The sequence below is a fragment of the Mandrillus leucophaeus genome, unplaced genomic scaffold, assembly GCF_000951045.1.
Source record: "Mandrillus leucophaeus isolate KB7577 unplaced genomic scaffold, Mleu.le_1.0 Scaffold117, whole genome shotgun sequence".
Taxonomy (NCBI): Eukaryota; Metazoa; Chordata; class Mammalia; order Primates; family Cercopithecidae; genus Mandrillus; species Mandrillus leucophaeus.
The window spans coordinates 3283907-3301657 of NW_012099987.1; the positions used below are offsets into that span (position 1 = coordinate 3283907).

The 17751-nt window shown below is 51.6% G+C and overlaps 1 protein-coding gene across 1 annotated transcript in view; it reads right to left on the reverse strand.

The window, feature by feature from the left end:
* Window positions 1-17751, reverse strand: part of CRTAC1 (cartilage acidic protein 1) — a 192426-nt gene that overhangs the window by 26304 nt on the left and 148371 nt on the right. The window contains 6 exon segments of the mRNA XM_012000646.1: window positions 3887-4055; window positions 4527-4627; window positions 5541-5623; window positions 9407-9543; window positions 12499-12644; window positions 15856-15990. Of these exon segments, the coding sequence (XP_011856036.1) occupies window positions 3887-4055; window positions 4527-4627; window positions 5541-5623; window positions 9407-9543; window positions 12499-12644; window positions 15856-15990 (771 nt within the window).

Below are 17751 nucleotides of genomic sequence, written 5' to 3' on the forward strand. Positions count from 1 at the left end.
TCCCACTTCTGGGCCTCTGGTCAAGCCAGTCCAACCTCTGGAATGCTCTCCTTAGGCCCTCGCCTACCCCTTCTAAGCTCCTACTGTCCTTCTAGACCTAATTCCAGTCCCACTTCCTCCGGGAAGCTGCCCAGAACAAAACTGACTTCTCTCGCCTGCGTCCTCTCATGGCCACGGGGCCAGTGTGGCGGTGTCTCCAGATCTGCCTCTCATAAGAGTCCTGTGTCCATCTGCCTTCCACCCACTGCCAGCCTGGAGGGCAGGGGGCATTTCTTATCTGCCTCTTTCCCCATGTCTCTGCCTCTCCTGGTCTTCCACAGGCCCATCTCTGTCTTTCTGTCTCCCCCTGTTCTCTCTCTTCCCAGTCCTTCCCTCCATCTGGCCTTCTCCACTGGCGCCCTCGCTCCTGCTCCGTTGCCAGCTCCCCCATCAGTCAGGAAGAGCAGTGCTGAGCTCCACTCATAAGAGATCCAGAGGGGCCTGGGAGCTGCAGGGATGGAACTGCCCGCCTCTCACTGTGTCCCTGGCGGCTGGGTTGGCCATCTGCTGAGGCGCCTCGTGACCCAAGGGGTCCGTCCCTAGAGCAGCCTGCCTTCCAGTGCCGCTGGGAATGGATCCTGTCAATAGAGAGAGGAGTCTGCCAGGAGGCCCCTTAGAGCATTTTGAGCCAGAGGTCAGACGAAGACGAAGAACAAATCCCAGGGCTTTGCAAAATAGCAAGGACTGGCACTAGGCGGAGGTCCCAATGAGATGCAGTGTGCATAATACTGAGTGTGGAGAGCAGGTGCCCAGAAGGGACTATTGAGCCCCCTTCTCCCCATCATATGACCTGGCCAGTTAAGAAAGCAATCTATTCTCCTGGCAGGGCAGATTCTGGCCAGAGAAGGGACCAAGTGAGGTCCCTAATACACCACTTAAAATAGCAGAGGCAGCTCCTGAGATGTGGGGAAGGAGAATTTCAGCCCCCATCCTGCCCTTGCCATTGATTTACAAGGTAAGCCTCAATGTCCTTACTGGCACAATGGAGTGGGGGAGTTTTCCAACCAGAAGCCTGGATAAACAGCCACCTATGATACCATGGCGGTCACCTTGCCGCTTGTCTGGCTGCACAAAGCAGCTACTAGAGGTGTTAAGTCACAGTCAGGAACTCAGACCGTGGTGTCGGGAGGTGGGATCCAAATCTAGCTCTCCTTACTCTGTGGAGGTGTGGTTTGGGGCAAGTTACTTGACCTCAGTCTCAGTTTTCTGACCTGTAAAATGTGGGTTATGATACCTGATTCTTCAAGTTGTGAAAATCAAATGAAGTGACAGGCAAACCACTCAGCCCAGTGCCTGGCACATACTAATTGCTTGATAAGTGTCGGCTGCTGCTACTTTGCAAGACAGGACTATGTATTTAAAAGGTGTCTTGTGCCTTTAGGGCCAGCTTAGCACATAGCTGCCTTAGGAGTGATAAACACTCCAACCTCAGGCTGACTTATCCAGGGTGAAATAGCCCAAGAAAACGATCATATAACCAGGCCCTGGGTCCCCTAAATATTTATTGCTTCTTTTTCAGACTACACATAAATATTATGTGTTCCCTATAAAAACTGGAGCACACACACACAACAAAACATATGGAAGGAAATAAAAACCACACGCTCAAGGAAGCCTGGGTTTGAATCCCAGTGCTGCCATATAGTATCATGTGACCTCGGCAGGTTTCTTAATTGTTCTGATCTTCAGTTTTCCCATGTGTAACATGGGGATAATATTGCTCATCTCACAAGGTAGTCATGAGGATTAAATGAAGTAATAAGAGTGAAGTGCTTGGCACTGTGTCTGGAATAAGTGAGAGTTACTATATTAATCCACTCAGACAGAATCACTGTTCTCACTTTTTGCATTTCCTTTCAGTTTTTTTCTGCACATATGATGTGTGTATAAGATTAACATTTGTATTCAGTAATTTGAGACCATAGCGCCTATTCCTTTTATATTACAATGGTACATCTCATGAGGTGCGAACACCTGGGGAAGGCGTCTGATTTTGAACCTAGGAATGTTTGACTCCAGCACTTTCTGAACCATTGCGTTTCAGTGAAGACACTCTGGGCTCCTCTACTCCTGCTGGTGTTTCTCAATGTTTTTTCCATCATTGTAATCCCCTCACCCTGCCAGAAGACTCTTTAGACTTTTTCCCCAATTCCCCCCATACATTTATTTTAAAATGTTGTATTTTAAAATAATTATAGATTCACAGGAAGTCGCAAAGATAGTACAAAAAGCGCCTCTGTGCCCTTCACCCAGTTTCACCCAATGGTTGCAGTTTCCCTACCCAGGGATCCGCCAGAGGCTCCACAAAGATCCCCTCGGGCTGCCCTTGATGATAGTCACACCCACTCCTCTCCCTTCCGTCATCTCTAAGTCCTGCCAACCACCAATCTGTTTTCCGCTGTATAATTTCGTCATTTTGAGAATGTTATGTAAACAAAAATCTACCATACTGACCTTTGGAGATGAGCCTTTTCTCCCCTTTTCTCACTCACCATAGTGCCCCGGTGATCTACTCAGTTTTTGCACGTATCAACAGTTTATTCTTCTCATAGCTGAGTAATATTCTATGGAAGGGCTGTATCACAGTTGCTTGAACTATTAACACCTAGGTTGTTTCTAGTTCCGGGCTATTAACATAAAGATACTATGAACAGATGTAAAGATGTTTGTGTGGATATAAGTTTTTATTAGTCTGAAATAAGTGGCTTGGGATATGATAGCTGGGTCATAGAGTAGCAGTTGTTTGCTTAGGTTTGTTTTGTTTTCTTAAAATAAACTGCCAAAAGATTTTCCAGAGTAACTGTACCATTTTACATTTTCACTAGGGATGTAGGAGAGATCCAGTTTCTCTGATTTCTAGAAGCTACCTGGATCCTTGCCAGCATTTGGTATTGTCGCTATTTTTAATTTTTGTTCTAATAGGTATGTAGTGATAGTTTCATTAATGCCACTGATATACTGTATATCTGTTTATGTGCTATATGCTTGTTGATGCTTTTTTACTTTTTGAGACAGAGTCTCACTCACTCCAGCCTAGGCTGGAGTACAGTGGTGCAATCACAGCTCACTGCAGCCTCTACCTCCCTGGGCTCAGGTGATCCTCCCACCTCAGTCTCCCAGGTAGCTGGAACTACAGGTATGCGCCACCATGCCTGGTTATTATTATTATTTTTTGTACTTTTGGTAGAGATGAGGTTTCGCCATGTTGCCTAGGCTGGTCTCGAACTCCTGAGCTCAAGAGATCCACCTGCCTCAGCCTCCCAAAGTGTTAGGATTATTAATTGTTCTGATCTTCAGTTTTAGGATTATAGGCATGAGCCACTGCACCTGGCCCCTGATGCTTTTACATATTAAAAAAAAAAAAAGATAGGATTTTGTCATCCCCCTTCTCCTGCCAAGAACCCAGTCTCTCCTCTTTGGGGTGACTTCACTCCCATTGAGAATGCATGGTTTCCCAAGCCTTCTGTTCAAGACTGAACCAGCTCCCAAGAGGCTAGGGAAACAGCTGGCTTGGACACATTTGGTGCAGCCCAGCATTTGAACAAGGCTACAGCCTTGAACAAATGGAGGATTAAACACTCTGACCCCAAGGTGAACTAATTCCACAGAGACACTGGGGTGGGGACTCCTGCAAGTGAGATGCATGAAAATCTAACCAGCGTTTCCCACTCGCCTCCTCTTGAGCTCAGGCTCATCTCAGAGCAGGGTTTGTCCCCAGTAGCTGGTGTCCACCATGGCTGTCACAGTAGAGCGGTGCCCAAGGATGCTCGGGCTGTGAGTCCCTGAATCAGTCAGCATCCCGCTGTCCTGACAACAGCTCACCATCCCCCACCGGACCCCTACTCACCCAGGCCAAAGTGTGCCACAGGCTCCATCTCGCACAGGTAGCCTGAGCCACCGTCGATGATCCTCAGGTGGGCCCCGCTCTTCTTGGTGTAGAGCACGACCTTAGCCCCCCTGGCAAAGGCCCCAAACCGGGTGCGTGGCACCACTCGCAGCCAGTTGTTGTTGAAGCCCTGCAGGGAGAGTGAGAGGTAGACACCAGGTGGGTGTCAGCGTGGTGGGTGGGAAAAGCAGGGAGCCAGGGAGGATGGGAGGGGGAGAGGGAGAAGAAGGAGGAAGAGAAGAAAGTGGGCAGAGGAAAATGAGAGGAAGAGGAAGCCAGGCGAGAAAAACAAATGAGGCAAAGACAGATTGGCTAAATGAAAGAGAGGCACTGTAGATAGAGGAGACAAAAGCCGAGGGACTCAGGGCACAGTGTTTGGCAGAGAAACGACAGTGGAAGGCAGAGAGGCAAGGGCTTCTCCCAAGGCAGCCCTTCCTGAGCTTCCTGGTGCTGCTGGAATTTACCTCCCTCCTCCAGGGCCCAGGGCTTCCATTACCCGCCATGCTGGCCAAGCCAGCACCCCAGTGCCTTGCCCTCACCAACCTAAGGTACTCAAGAGCACACAGGGCTGGGATCTGTGGCTCCTGAGGTCTGAGCGCACCTGATTGCCCCGGAAGACGGACAGCGGCTGAGCCATGGACTCTCCATGGGACAAGATGAGGTCCAGCATCCCGTCTCCGTCGAAGTCGGTCACCACACCCCCTACAAACAATGCAGATTTCACCTCTGGCCGCCATCCAGGAGACCCACAGAGGAGAGATGTTCCCAACCAAGTGCAGTATCCACAGCCCTGGGTGCGGGGTCAGAGAAAGCGCAGCACCGGGGCAGGAAGGCTGGGGCTCGGCACCCATCTCCTATCCTTCCTAACAGCCGACTCATGATAGGACTCATGGGACAGACATTTCCTTCCTTCCCCTGGTCTTTGCATGGAGACAGTGCATGCAAATTACTCAGACCACATGGGCTTCTTTCTGGTCTTTCTATTATGGTTTGAATAATACATGCCTGTTATATTTGCATAGATTTTTCTGTCAATTTATCAAGTGTTTGCATATACACAGGCTCCTTTTGGTTGTCATTACAAACCAAAGAGGTGAAGAGGACAGATATAATTATCCCCATTTTATGAATGTGGAGAACACCCAAAAGGTAAAACCACTTTTCCAAGACCACAAAGTGAGGCAATGTCAGAGCTGGGTTCTGGGACTCCTGGCCCAGGGCTCTGCCTGACAAGCTGAGTGCAAAGAGGGGAGGGGTCAGATGGCAAGATCCTCTGCCTGAGAGCAGAAGGGGCTCACTCCTCTCCTTTTCGTCCCCACCTTACAAGGTATGGCCAGAGAAGCTCCTGCCCACAGACCCATAGACTCTCATTCCCCCGCCCCCATCAGCCTGGGATTGGGGGAGTGGACCATCCTCCCCTCTGTTTCCTGCCTACCCGTCCCCAGGGTTCCCCCATCTCCACTCTCTCCCTTGCTCTTGAGTCTCAGCCCTCAGTGTGGCAGGGACAGGAGGGACTCTGCCGTGGGACTGGCTGCCCCATCCCTCCCGCCCTCGTCCCAGGGTATGAACAATGCTAAGGGGGCGGTGCAGGCCAGATACCCCAGGTGCCCCTCACCTGTGCCCCTGCCCTCAGGCTCCAAGGCGTCCCCAGGATTGAGTTCCTCGATGAGGGGGTCTCCGTGCTCCCTACGGATGACGCTGCAGGAGAGGAGACAGGCTTGCTCTGGTGGGGTCTCAGAAGCCCCTGGACCTGAAGACCCACCTGCTCCGCTCTGTCCCCTGAACATCCCCAGGTCCCAATGTGCATGGGCTGCCACCTGGCTGCCCACGGAGTCACTCTCTGCTCCAGACCCTGCCTACACTCTGCCTGTTCCTTGCCTGGGTTTTAATTTATGTTGGTAAATATTGATTTTTCCTTCTCTAATGGATGAATTATAGGCAGACTAGGGAAGGGCAGTTGATGGATGAAGAAGGGGCAGGGACAGAACTTCCTTCAACCGACCTTCCTTGTCCTTCAAGTGGCCCCTGGGTTTCCTAGTTCTGGATGCTACCCAGGGTTTAACCCCACTCAGTGCCACCTCCTCCACGCCCTCCTGGACCATCCTGCTGGAAGCAATCCCTTCATTCTTCATGGGCTTTATCACTTTCTGCCTGTGTTACAGCTCTCTATGAATGCATCTGATCTCCCCTGGGAGAATGTGAGCTCTTTGCAGGCTGGGACCTTGCATTATTCATCTTTGCATCTCTTGCAGCATCTAACACAGTGCTCGGCTCTCAGAAAGTTCCAAGCACGTGTCTGCAGGATATAAAGATGAATTCCAGAGGCAAAGAGAGGAAAGGGGTCCCTTTGGGTTGCAGTGGTTCTGTCTGTTTGGAACTCTGAATTTTGGCATTGTTTCAGAAACGTCTGCTAGAGACGTCCTGCTCTTTCTCTACACTTAGCTGATGATGGCCATGAGCTTTCCTCTAGAATTGTTCTCACTTGGCGTATTCTCACAGCCTTGGGTGCTCTGCCCTAGATGTGTGGGGCAATGATGGGAGGGTAGGGCGTAAGGAAGAATTGGCATCGCACTTCCTACCACATTGTTGCCTGTGAGAAACACCAGAGGGCTGTGATACAGTCATAGCTTCAGGAGGGGGTTGGGGTCCCCTGAGCTGGAGCCTTTGGTGGCTGGGTGGCAGAGAGAGCTGGCAGATGCCCCATGAGGTGGGCTTGTGTGTTGGTGTGCATGGGTGTGATGCCCACAGTCTCTTTGACCATTTGTGTCCTGCAGCGTCTGCCACAGCTGTGCAGAGACACTTCTTGGTTCAGGTGACAATGCAGTTAAGGAGTCCTAAGGATAACACCCAGCAATTCCACTGCATTTCTGTGTTCTTTGAACACATTCTTAGGCAGCAACTATTGTGTACGGGGCCCTGCATGAAGTATGGTGCACAGGAGAAAGGATGGAGCTCAGAGTCCGTGTTAACAGGAACCACCATTCAGAGGGCTGAAGGCCCAGGGAGAGTGGGACGTGGGGAGTGCAGAGCTGGGAAAGCTCACCCAGATTCAGGCAATTAGGGAAGGTTCCCTAGAGGAGGGGTCAGCTAAGCTGAGACCACCATGGCGAGTGAACACATGTCGCTCAAATGAAGAGGGAGAATTGGGGGCTAGAGGGAGTTGGCAGCCTGAGGGTGAGGCTTGGCACAGCCCAGAGCTGAAGGAAGCTTGCTGTGCCTGCTGCTTAGATGTAAACAGGGAAGTAGAAAGTGACGAGGCTGGAGACGGAGCCGGGCTATGTGGGTTGTGTCAAAGAGTTTGGACTTCATCCAAAGGCAATGGGGAGCTTCTAGAGGATCTTCGGTGGGAAAGGGGTGTGGCCAGACTTGCATTTTCTCTGCAGGACCAGAAACAAGGAGAGCAGCTGGGGGAGGTGCAGGAATCTCCATGGGAGACCAGGAGTGGTGTCATGGTGGTGGAGAATTAAGAGCAGATCGGAGACATGGCTACATGCAAAAGGGGGTAACCTTGCACACAGCGGTTGTCCTAGGAGTGTCCCTGTTCATGCATTTTTGCCTCTGTGATTCTTTTTCTTTTTTCCTTCTTCTTTTTTTTTTTGTGCTGTGATTATTAAGAGGGCTCCCTTAAACTCTCATTAAGTGACTGTTTGGGTGATGAGTTCCCTGGATGCTGCAGGTATCATTAAAGGACGTGCAGACTCAAGCACACTGAGGCTTTGTGTCCCCACAGAGTGCCTGGCCTGTTCCTGGAGAGCACCAGGGCCAACGAGCCGACGATGCCTGTTCAGTGACAGGTGAAAAGCCCCTGTGGTGTGGGACAGTTGGGGGTTAAACTTCCAGAGCTGCCAGCTGAGTGCCAGTCCCAGCTGCAGCCCCTCTTGCTCTCCTCTCTGCTGTGTGCTCAGGACCCAGCCATCTGCCACGGGGACTTGGGGCACAGCCACGTACCTGGGAAGTGGCTTCTGCTGCTGCTGCGTGGAAGCAAACACACTAACCCATTGGGCAGCCACGTGGTGACTTGCTCTGTCCACTGACAGCTCTGGGCCAGCCTGCTTGTACTCCCTCCCAGCCCTGTCTCCCGGCTGCAGGGGACGCTGGGAGATGTGAAGCAGGCTGGATGGGCAGGAAGACAGGGGAGGTACCTAGGTTCTAGAGCCACAGACAGGGGCACTAGATTCCTCAGTGCCCAGTCCTCATCCTCCTGGAGAGTGACACTTTATTAGCCAGAGAAGGAAAGCAGTGTCTCTGTTAACTAGCAATTGATCTTCTGCAATTAATCTGGAAGTTGTGAATAAGCTTTTTGCAAGGCACCTAATTAGTAAATCTAGCGCCTTTGGGGGGTGATTACATCCAGTCAGAATTGATGCTTTGTTAATAATTATATTTTAAAACACACGTAGTCACACTCTTGCCTTTTAGTATAAATAGTTGGACCCTCCCGGGAGATGGGGTAGGGGTCTTGGGGGGCCAAGCAGATGATCTGGCCCATGTCCTGGATGCAAGGCCCTGGCCCACCCGCCTTTTCCCACCTGGTCCTGAGACCTCTTGGAATGTTTCAGGCCAGGAACAGGGACATCTCAGGCCACATGCCTGCCCAGGACTCCACCTATCCAGGACTCATGGGGAGACCCTGAGCTCAGTTCCCCAACAGTGGTTCTCAAACTTCAATGTGATGAGAATCACCTGGTGCCTACTGTACTTGTTAAAATACAGATTCCTGGGCCTCACCCCCTGAGATTCTAAATCAGGAGATGTGGGGCAGGTCCCGGGATTCTGTACTTTAAGCCCTCTGGGTGATTCTGATGCCAATGGTCTCTGGATGTTCCCTTGGAGAAATAGTGCCACAGCAAATCCAGCCCTTCCTCCCTAGACACACTGCTCAGAGGCCTGCACATTCCCTCCATTTCTGAGACCCTTTTCCTTGTCTACCAGGAACCCTTGTCATCCAGAATTTCCCAAAGGATGGTTTGCAGAACACCAATCTCAACAGAAAAATCTGTGAAAGAAGTGCCCTGTGATCAGGCCTATTTGGAATACTCCATCCATCTTTTGGAAAATTAAAATATTCATGGTCAAGTTAAAGGCACTGAGAAGTCCTGCAGTAAATAAACCTGTATTTACTTGGGCCCTGTAGCCCCTTTTTGTGGTAGTGATTGGATCCCGTAGCCCCTTTTCGTGGTAGTGTGGCTTTATCTTGTGGCGCTTGGGTTTTGGGCACACTTTGGGCCACATTCCTCTTCCCTTTCCCTGCAATAGCAGAGGCGAGCTCCTTGACCAGGCTTCGCCCTGCATTCCCACAGCCTCTTGCCCAGTCCTCGTCCTTCCCTCCTTTCTGTTTCTTCATCAGGGGACCTGCATTGACCTTGGCCTGACCACCTGGCCCTAGGAACCCTCCCCTTCTGATTCTTAAACCTTCTCCCTGACCGCTCCTCCCACCAGCTGTCAAGGGTGAAGGGCCACGAGCCAGGATGGAGCATCTACCGGAAGAGGCGGTTGGCTGAGGAGCTGCGGTAGGCGATGTTGTTGAAGAAGATCTCCAGCTCCTGGTCATTGTCAAAGTCAGCGGTGATGACTGTGCGGACAGGGGAGGGCATGGAGAACTTGGGCGAGGCGATGTCCTGGAGGAAACAAGGCTGGGGGTCAGCGGCAGGAGAGTGGGCTCGGGCAGGAGGCCAGCTCTCCTCTATGGAGTGTGGGGGCAATTAAAAATAAGAGGCAGCCCAACCCAACAGCTCCTCTCCTGCCTCCTCAAAAGGACCTGGGGGCTGCCTTTAGGATCACACAGACTTCAGGCTGCTTGTACCAGAAGAAGGAGGGAAGAATAACAGTTGTGATAGACACCAGTGAAGCGCTTAGCCGTTCCCTAGTCTGGATCACACCTGTCCATGCCTCCTGTCCATCCCTCGAGGCAGTACGGACATTAGCGTTCCCATTTGATGGGTGAGGTAATTGAGTCCTGGAGAAGGAGGGGAACTGCGATGTCACAGTTACTGAGTGGGGAGGCCAGGGCTTCTGATTCCGGATGCTGTGCCCTTTCTCCTAGGCATCCTTCCTCCTCCGCGCTGAGTCAGAAGCTGGGTGGGCCTGAAAATCTCTGTGCATCTAAATCCAGGCTCCACCACTGACTAGCTGTGTGATCTTAGGCAAGTTACTAACCCCCCTCGGATCTCACCTTCCCCATCAGTAACGTGGGAATAATAATAGCTGCCTCGGTTGTGAGGATTGCATGTAAAATGCCTGGCACCGAGTGGGCATGAGACAGATCGCCGGCAGCCTGTCCTGCCTTACCTGCCACCCACCTCAGGGAAGGTGAAAGAGGTTACCTGTAGCTGTGGATTTGGCTGCTTCTACTACCTTATGTTGTTTCTTGGGAGCCTTCTTATTTTTATTTTTTGAGACATTTGCTTTGAGGGGGTTGTGGTATCAGCTACATCTGTCCAGTGGTATCAGCTACACCTGTCCAGGACTAATGGGGAGACCCCAGGCCCGGGATAGCCCAGCTGGAACTCCAAAGTGCTAGGAGGGTCTTGGGGGACCAGGCTAAGGGTCCCAGGTGTGTTTTTGCCTCTGAAACAGAAGGAGAGCTGGGAAGGGCAACCTTCTATTTCTGAGTGTAATATCCTCATCGTAGGTGGGTTTTTCCCTTAAAGACTTTGGGGTCTGTCCAAGTCCCAAAACCCACATGGAAAGGGCTGAGAAATGTACAAGTGGTGTCTCTGGGAGTCTCCTCTACCCCAGGCTTGGGTCTGCTATCGGCCTCCTGCTGCAGGCCCTTTTTGGCGGCCACAGGGATGAGCAGGCTGGGTCAGCAGTCGAGCTGTCTGCTCTGGGGAGGCCAGGGAAGGAGGCTGTCTCCATCAGAGCAGTAATGAGGTTGAATAAGCCTGGCCAGCTGGTCAGGGTGGGTTGAGCTGGGCCTGAGGAGCCAGGGAGCAAAAAGATCTCAGGATCTCTAGCCATTATGATTCTATTGATTCTATAAAAATGGAAACCTCCCATAGCCCCCTTGGGGTTGCCCTATTCGATGCCTGAGCTTCCGAGATAATATATGTTAAGCTTAGCACAGTTCCTGACACATGGAAGACACTTGATAAATGGGGCATTTATTTATCATATTTTATTTAATTATTATTATTGCTCCTGAGAGCTCTGGGGAGGGGCCATCGGCCGAGTTAACAGGGTTCCTCGCCCTCAGCGCACTGGCGTTTGGGGCTGGATAACTATTTGCTGTGGGGCTGCTCTATGCACTGCAGGGTGTTCAGCCCTATCCCTGGGCTCTGCATACTAGATGCCAGGAGCACTCCCTTCCCCAGCTGTGACAAACCCAAATGTCCCGAGACATTGTTGAATGTCCTGGAGGGAGGGCAGCAAGATCATCCCTGTTGAGAAGCTGGGTGAGAACAAGAGCGGAATAAAGATGGAAATCGTCCAAGATCCCAGCAACAGCCGCCCTGGGTTCAGGGCATGCCTCCCCCCAACTCACAGAGCCTGGGTCTCAAGCCTTAGCAGGGAGGGAGTGGCTGGGCCTGGGCCTCCCAAGGTGGCTGCCTACAGGGAAGGGACTTGGTAGGGGTGGCCTCTTCTTGGTCACACAGAAATGAGGTCCCTGGGGACTTCCCTGGGATCATCAAACCTCAGGGAAATCCTGGAACTTTCCCGTTTCCTCAGGGGTTTCTGGCAGACCTAGGTACCTGCAGAGCAGTCCTGGCTCCCTGAGATCAGTCCTGGCTCCCTGAGATCAGCTTCAACCAGCCCACGCTCTCTGTTGTCCTCCCTGAGAAAGTCCCAAAGCCATGCCCCTCATGCTGGTGGCACCTCCATCACTGTCACTAACAGCCTTTTTGAAGAATTCTTGGCATTGTTCTATCAACAGCTCAGGGAGGGGCACAGAGGGGCTCGGAGGCCACCTTGCCTGCCATCTGCTGTTTGTCTTTAGGGGCAGCTGTTGGGAACTCCGTGGCTTCAATCTTCCATTCTCTCCACCACTTTGCCCTTGGTCTGAACGTCAGTCTGAAAAGGTCTGAAAAGCTGAGGCTGGGCTTTTGTGAAGTGTGCAGGGGATGCCATCCTGTATTCCCTGCACACTCCACAAACACTCACCCTGCTCTAGCTTCTGGATCCATTCCAGGAGCCACCGGGAAAAGTGGCCTGGATCCAGATAGTGCAGCCCACCTCCCAGGGCTCCAGCCCCCCTCGGAGGCTGCTCTCCTGCTTCCCTCTGCTGACCTGGCTCTTCCTACTCTTGGCTCCAGAGCTCCTACAGCAGCCCAGCTGTAGTCCCTCATCCCCTGGTGTAACCTTCCTTGTCACACCACCCCTACCCTGGGCCCTGAGAGCCCTGAGCCCTGCTCATGCCAGCCTGCAGCCTGGTGACTGAGTGCAGTAGCAGGATCTCAGTTCACTGCAACCTCCACCTCCTGGGCTCAAGATTCTTGTGCCTCAGCTATTGGAGTAGCTGGGATTATAGGCATGCACCACCACATCTGGCTAATTTTTTGTGTTTTTAGTAGAGACAGGCTTTGGCCATGTTGGCTAGGCTGGTCTTGAACTCCAGGAGTGAGGCCCCTTCTTACCCGAAAGCGGACCTTCCCATGGGCACTCATCTGCAGATAGAGGCGGTGGGGGCCATTCCAGTTGCCATAGACGATGTCCACTTTGCCATCACGGTTGAAGTCAGCCAGAGCGACACCTCGCCCGTGCTGGTGGGGGTCGTCCACACCTGGGGAGGAGAGGCAGGAACTCTCAGGGCGGCATCCCCTGTACACTCCGCAAACGCCCTGCTCTAGCTCTGTGACAAGCAACTAGGGAGGGTGACTCTCACCTTATTCCCGGGAGAAGATACGGGAGACACAGCTGCAGTCTCAGAAGCTCTCTAGCTCTCTATAGGGGCAGGAGGTGGGACAGTCATGTGGTTCAAAAGAAGACCTGAGACTTGTGTTCAAGCTGTGTTTGCCCAGCATGCATATTATTTTTACCCTGTTTGGGGGCGGCATGAGTTGGGGGAGGGAGACTGGGGGAAATTCTGGAGGAACAAAGGCTCTTCCCAGCTTCCCCTAACACTGCCACTGGAAGACATTAAGCTGATCATGCCACTCTTTTGCTTAAGCTGATCACGCCCTCCAATCCTCTTGGGCAAAGTTCTAATTCTTCTAATTCCTGCCTGGGGAGCACAGGGCTCTGCCTGACCATGGTCCTGTCCACCTTATCTGGTCTTGATCTGGTCCCACTCTCCCCATCTTTCCAGCTCCTGGGCCTTTTCTCAAGCTGGTCACTCTACCTGGGATGCTCTCCCTCTAGCTCTAGGTTACCCAGCTCCTGATTATTCTGCTCTCAGCCACAATGTCACCTCCTGCAGGAAGTCCTCCCTGACCACCCATCTGAGACAGCTCATCTTGCCCACCCTGTCAGTCTCCCTGACAGCCTTCTAGTCTTCTCCTCCAACATGCTGATCACAATGTGCAGTTATGTTCCTTTGTGGCTGACTTGTTAGGGTCTGGTTTTCCCACTAGCCCTGACATTCCATAAGGTCAGGACTCTCTTCTCAGTTCACTTGGGTACACGCCACGTCTATCTCAGGGCCTGTGGTTGCCTGGTAGTTTTCAGTAAATACTTGCTGAATGAGTGCACAGACATAAATAACATGACAGAAGGCAAACCCGGGACGTGGGTGACAGCAGAGGAAATACTACAGCCACGACAGAGAAGCCCACAGCATGCCTGGCGAGATCTGGCAAGTGAAGCCTCTGTGCCCAATGCCACCTGCTTATACCATCCACTGAGTGGGTCCTGGGGGAGGACAGAGGGTGGCTTTGCCCAGAGCGATGGCCTGACCTCCTAGCGGCCCACTGGCCAGCGCATAGCTGAGAGACAAAGGCGACTCTAAGCACCCACCCACGTTGACTCTCAGAGGACAAATAGCTGTGGGTCGTCAGGCTCTCTGGGATGGCAGGCCACAGGACAATGTAATAGGCTGTGGGGATCAGAGACCCCAGGACACAGGGAGCTCTTGCCAGAAGGCAGGGTGGGGCCCCCTGAGAACCCTGGAGGCTGAGTGTCCTCCTGGGGGAGGGAAGGAGTTGGGGGGAGGAGTGGGGAGAAGAGGCAGTGAGACCCGGGCTTGAGAAAGAGGGTTTGCAGAGACTAGGGGCAGCCTCCAATCTCTAGGATTAACACTCCATTAATTCTCTGCCAAACTCCCTGGCCCAAATATCGGTGGCCTTCTGCATTGGCCCATTTCTCTCCTACCTATGAGGCACCATGACAAGGAGCTGGTTCCCTTTCACGGGAATAATCGGTGCCAGGCTGCATTTCACAGCAGCATCTGTTTGGGTGATGAATGCCCTCTTGACATGTCTTGTTAAACCCCTGCAATCATTCTGACTTTCAATTACGGGCCTAGCACCTTTCCTCTCTCCTCCCGCCTGATACCTTCTCCCAGTCTAACTTGTTCGCTCACCTCTGCTTCCATCTCTTTAACACCTTATCAAATCCTCTAGATTTTCTCCACTATCCCCTCCCCTTTGCTTTATGATTTTTCAGCAATGAGAAAATTTGCTGCCAAAGGATAGCACTAGGAGGGGTGAGCCAGGTGGGAGGACAGGCCAGGGGAGCTCAACTTCAGCCTTGCCAGAGAAGGACAAGACGTAAGGCAAGATTGGGGGCTGAATGGCAAAAAGCTGGGGGTGGGTGTGTGTTCTGGGCCAGTAGGTCCCCACAATGGAGCTCCTGGGCAGAAAGCTGGGGTGGTAGGTACTCGTAAGTCCAAGAATCCAAGAGAACGGACTGGCACACATGCAGGGATGTGATGTGAACTGCCGGCAAGAGCCAGAGCTTGCAGGACTCTTGATCTACGCATCTAGATCCCACTCACGACTCCTGTAGGCCGGAACTCTTCCCCATGCCTCCAAGAAGGAGGTGAAATCAAACCTCCCATTCATTGGCAAGGTGGGGGGAAATGGTCAGGGGCACGTGGGATGTAATCATACGTCCGAAAACTTGCAGGGTGTCCACTTTGCCATTCAGCAGAATTTACCGGGTGGGCACTAGATGCCAAGCCTTGTGTCAAGAATGAATAGAACCGTGACCCGGTCCTTGTAAAGCTCATAGACAGACCATGATGGCAATGTGGAGCCTGAGTGAGGTGTGCATGCCAGGGGCAGCAGGAGGAGGAAGGGCCAGTCTCTGCTAGGTGGCACAGGGGAGTCAGGAAAATCTCTGCAGAGGTGATATTTGAGGTGAACGATGAAGGCTAAACAGACATTCTGCAGGTAGAGAAGGGGGAGGGCAGTCCAGGCAGAGGCCATGGCAGGTGCAAAGGCCCTGAGGTGGGTGGGGGATGAGTGCAGAGGAAGGAAGAGAAGCAGAGCTGGGGGCCTGGGGCACTATTTTGTGTGACTTTTATCCTGCTTCTTATTAGACGAAGATATTTTTGTCTATTTCTGTTTCTAGAATGTCAATGCCTTTTCTGTGTGTGGGGTGGTCTTAGCCTGATTCAAGTGGGTATCCCTGGTTCCCAGCGCCAACCTGATGCTTAGCAGGGGCTCCATGAATGCTCACTGTATTGAACTGAATGTTGAAGATAAATGTGGGAGGGGGGCAAGGTGGGGAGAGGCAGCTTGGAGGATAGGTTGATGCTGAGAGACACAAGCGGGACTTGGAGGGTCGTGGGCAATCTCAGATATTGGGCAGGACAATGGGCAGAAGTTTCAGACCCCTTTCCCCAGCAGCAAACACTCCCTGTGGCTGGAGCCATGGGAGCTAGAGAATAGGAAGTGACAAGCAGCGTTTCTCTTGTGTGGTGCAGACGATGACTTGTCCTGCTCTCCCTGCAGCCAGAAGAGAACATGCTGGAGGGGGCAGGGAAGTCTGGAGTCCTCTGTGGTTCTGGGGTGAGGGGTCAGGGCACACAGGGCATGGCTGCCTCCACTTACCCGCACTGGCCGCAGCGTCCACAAAGGTGCCATCGCCCCGGTTGTGGAAAAGGAAGTTAGGCCCATTCTCGTTGTCGCAGAAGATATCTGAGGCACTGCTGCTGAGGATGGGGCCCACGCTGACGCCTCGGCCCCCTAGGAAAAGACATTAACCCACAGTGAGCGGCAGAAGCAAAGCCCCAGGCCCACCTGGAGGACAAGGCTGCCTCTGAGGCCTAGGGGGAACTGCACCGGAGGCTCCTCAGAGGATCCCGGAGGGAATTCTCCTTCCCGTGCTTTCCTGAGCCTAAATCTGGGCTCACGGTCTCCATGAACCTGCGTGGAAGGTGACAACACTGATGAAGAGGGAAGGAAGGAGCTCGACAGGACATGGGGACCCCACACAGAGGTCAGCGCCTGCCTTCCCCTTCTAAGAGAAGTGGCTGAACAATCATCTTAAATCCTAAACCCACAATAATCCTAAACCCAGCTCTAAGCATGCCATTTTAGTCAAGTCACAGATCCCCCGACAGCCTCCTGACTCCCGCTTTGAGTCATACGTACGCTGGTCCAGACCACTGGGTATGTCCTAGCTTTAAGAACCTGTAGGAACAGGTCCCAGCTGTAGGTACGAGGATGCTTACTTTGCCTTGTTTGACGTTAAACAATTACGTCCATTGATAGTGAAGTTGAATGGATTACTGAGCATCCATATGACAAACCATTCTGCAGTAAAAAGACTGCATAGATCCATATGGATTGACTTGGAGGAGTGCCTGTGATATATGGTTGAAAGAATCAGCAGTTCACCAAGTAATGGTATTGTGTGATCTTGCTTTTATTTTTTAAAATACGAAAATACACACTAGTTCTGGATACACATGTTTGTGCAGGCTTATTCAGTTTGGAGAAAAGCGGGAAAGGCCACACCCCAAGCTGTGAACACTGGCTACCTTCCTTGATGGGGTAGGATTTGGGGAGGGAAAGAGAAACGATAGTTGGCCTTTTTTCTTTGAATGTCTTTGTAGTGTTTGACTTGTTGCAACAAGAACTGCTTCTGTAGTTTGAAAGGAAGAAATCCAATAAAGTATATATGTTTTTTAAAAAGGAAAGAAATCAAGCCAGCTCCACATTGGGCTTTGAAGTCTCTAAGATCAAATTTGAGCTATCCATGTCAAGAAGTCTAACCTTAATACGTCCTGAACAAACCACCCCCACCCAGTGGGTTTCAAATGAAGGCTCTCTGCTTGCCAGGCCCCACCTGCAGCTCCCAGGAACACAAATCTGCCCTGAGAAAGCCTTCCCTGAGCCACGCCCCCAAACACTGGAAATACTGTTCAGAAAATGGCTTGACCAGGATCAAGACATGGATTCTAGCCCCAGCCTGGCTTCTAACAAGCTCTGTGGCCCTGCGAAATTTACGTTACCCTTGAGCCTCAGTTTCCTCATTTGTAAAATGGGGGAGAGTCCGACCTGCCTTTTCTACTTTGGGGTTTTGAGAGGACCAAATGAGGTAAGATACACCTGTCAGAATGACCATTATCAAAAAGATGAAAGATGACATGTGTTGGCAAGGGTGTAGAGAAAAGGGTACCCTTGTATACTGTTGGTGGGAATGTAAATGAGTACAGACATTATAAAAAACAGTATAAGACTCCTTAAAAATTAAAAATAGAACTACCATATGATCCAGCAATCCCACTACTGGGTATATATATCCTAAGGAAATGAAATCAGTGTGTTGAAGAGATATCTGCACTCCGAGGTTCACTGCAGCATTATTCACAATAGCCAAGATACGGAATGAAGATATGAAGTGTCCATCAATGGATGAATGAAAAAGAAAACGTGATATATATACGTAATAGTATTACTCAGCTTTAAAGGAGAAAATCCTGTCATTTGTGACAACGTGGA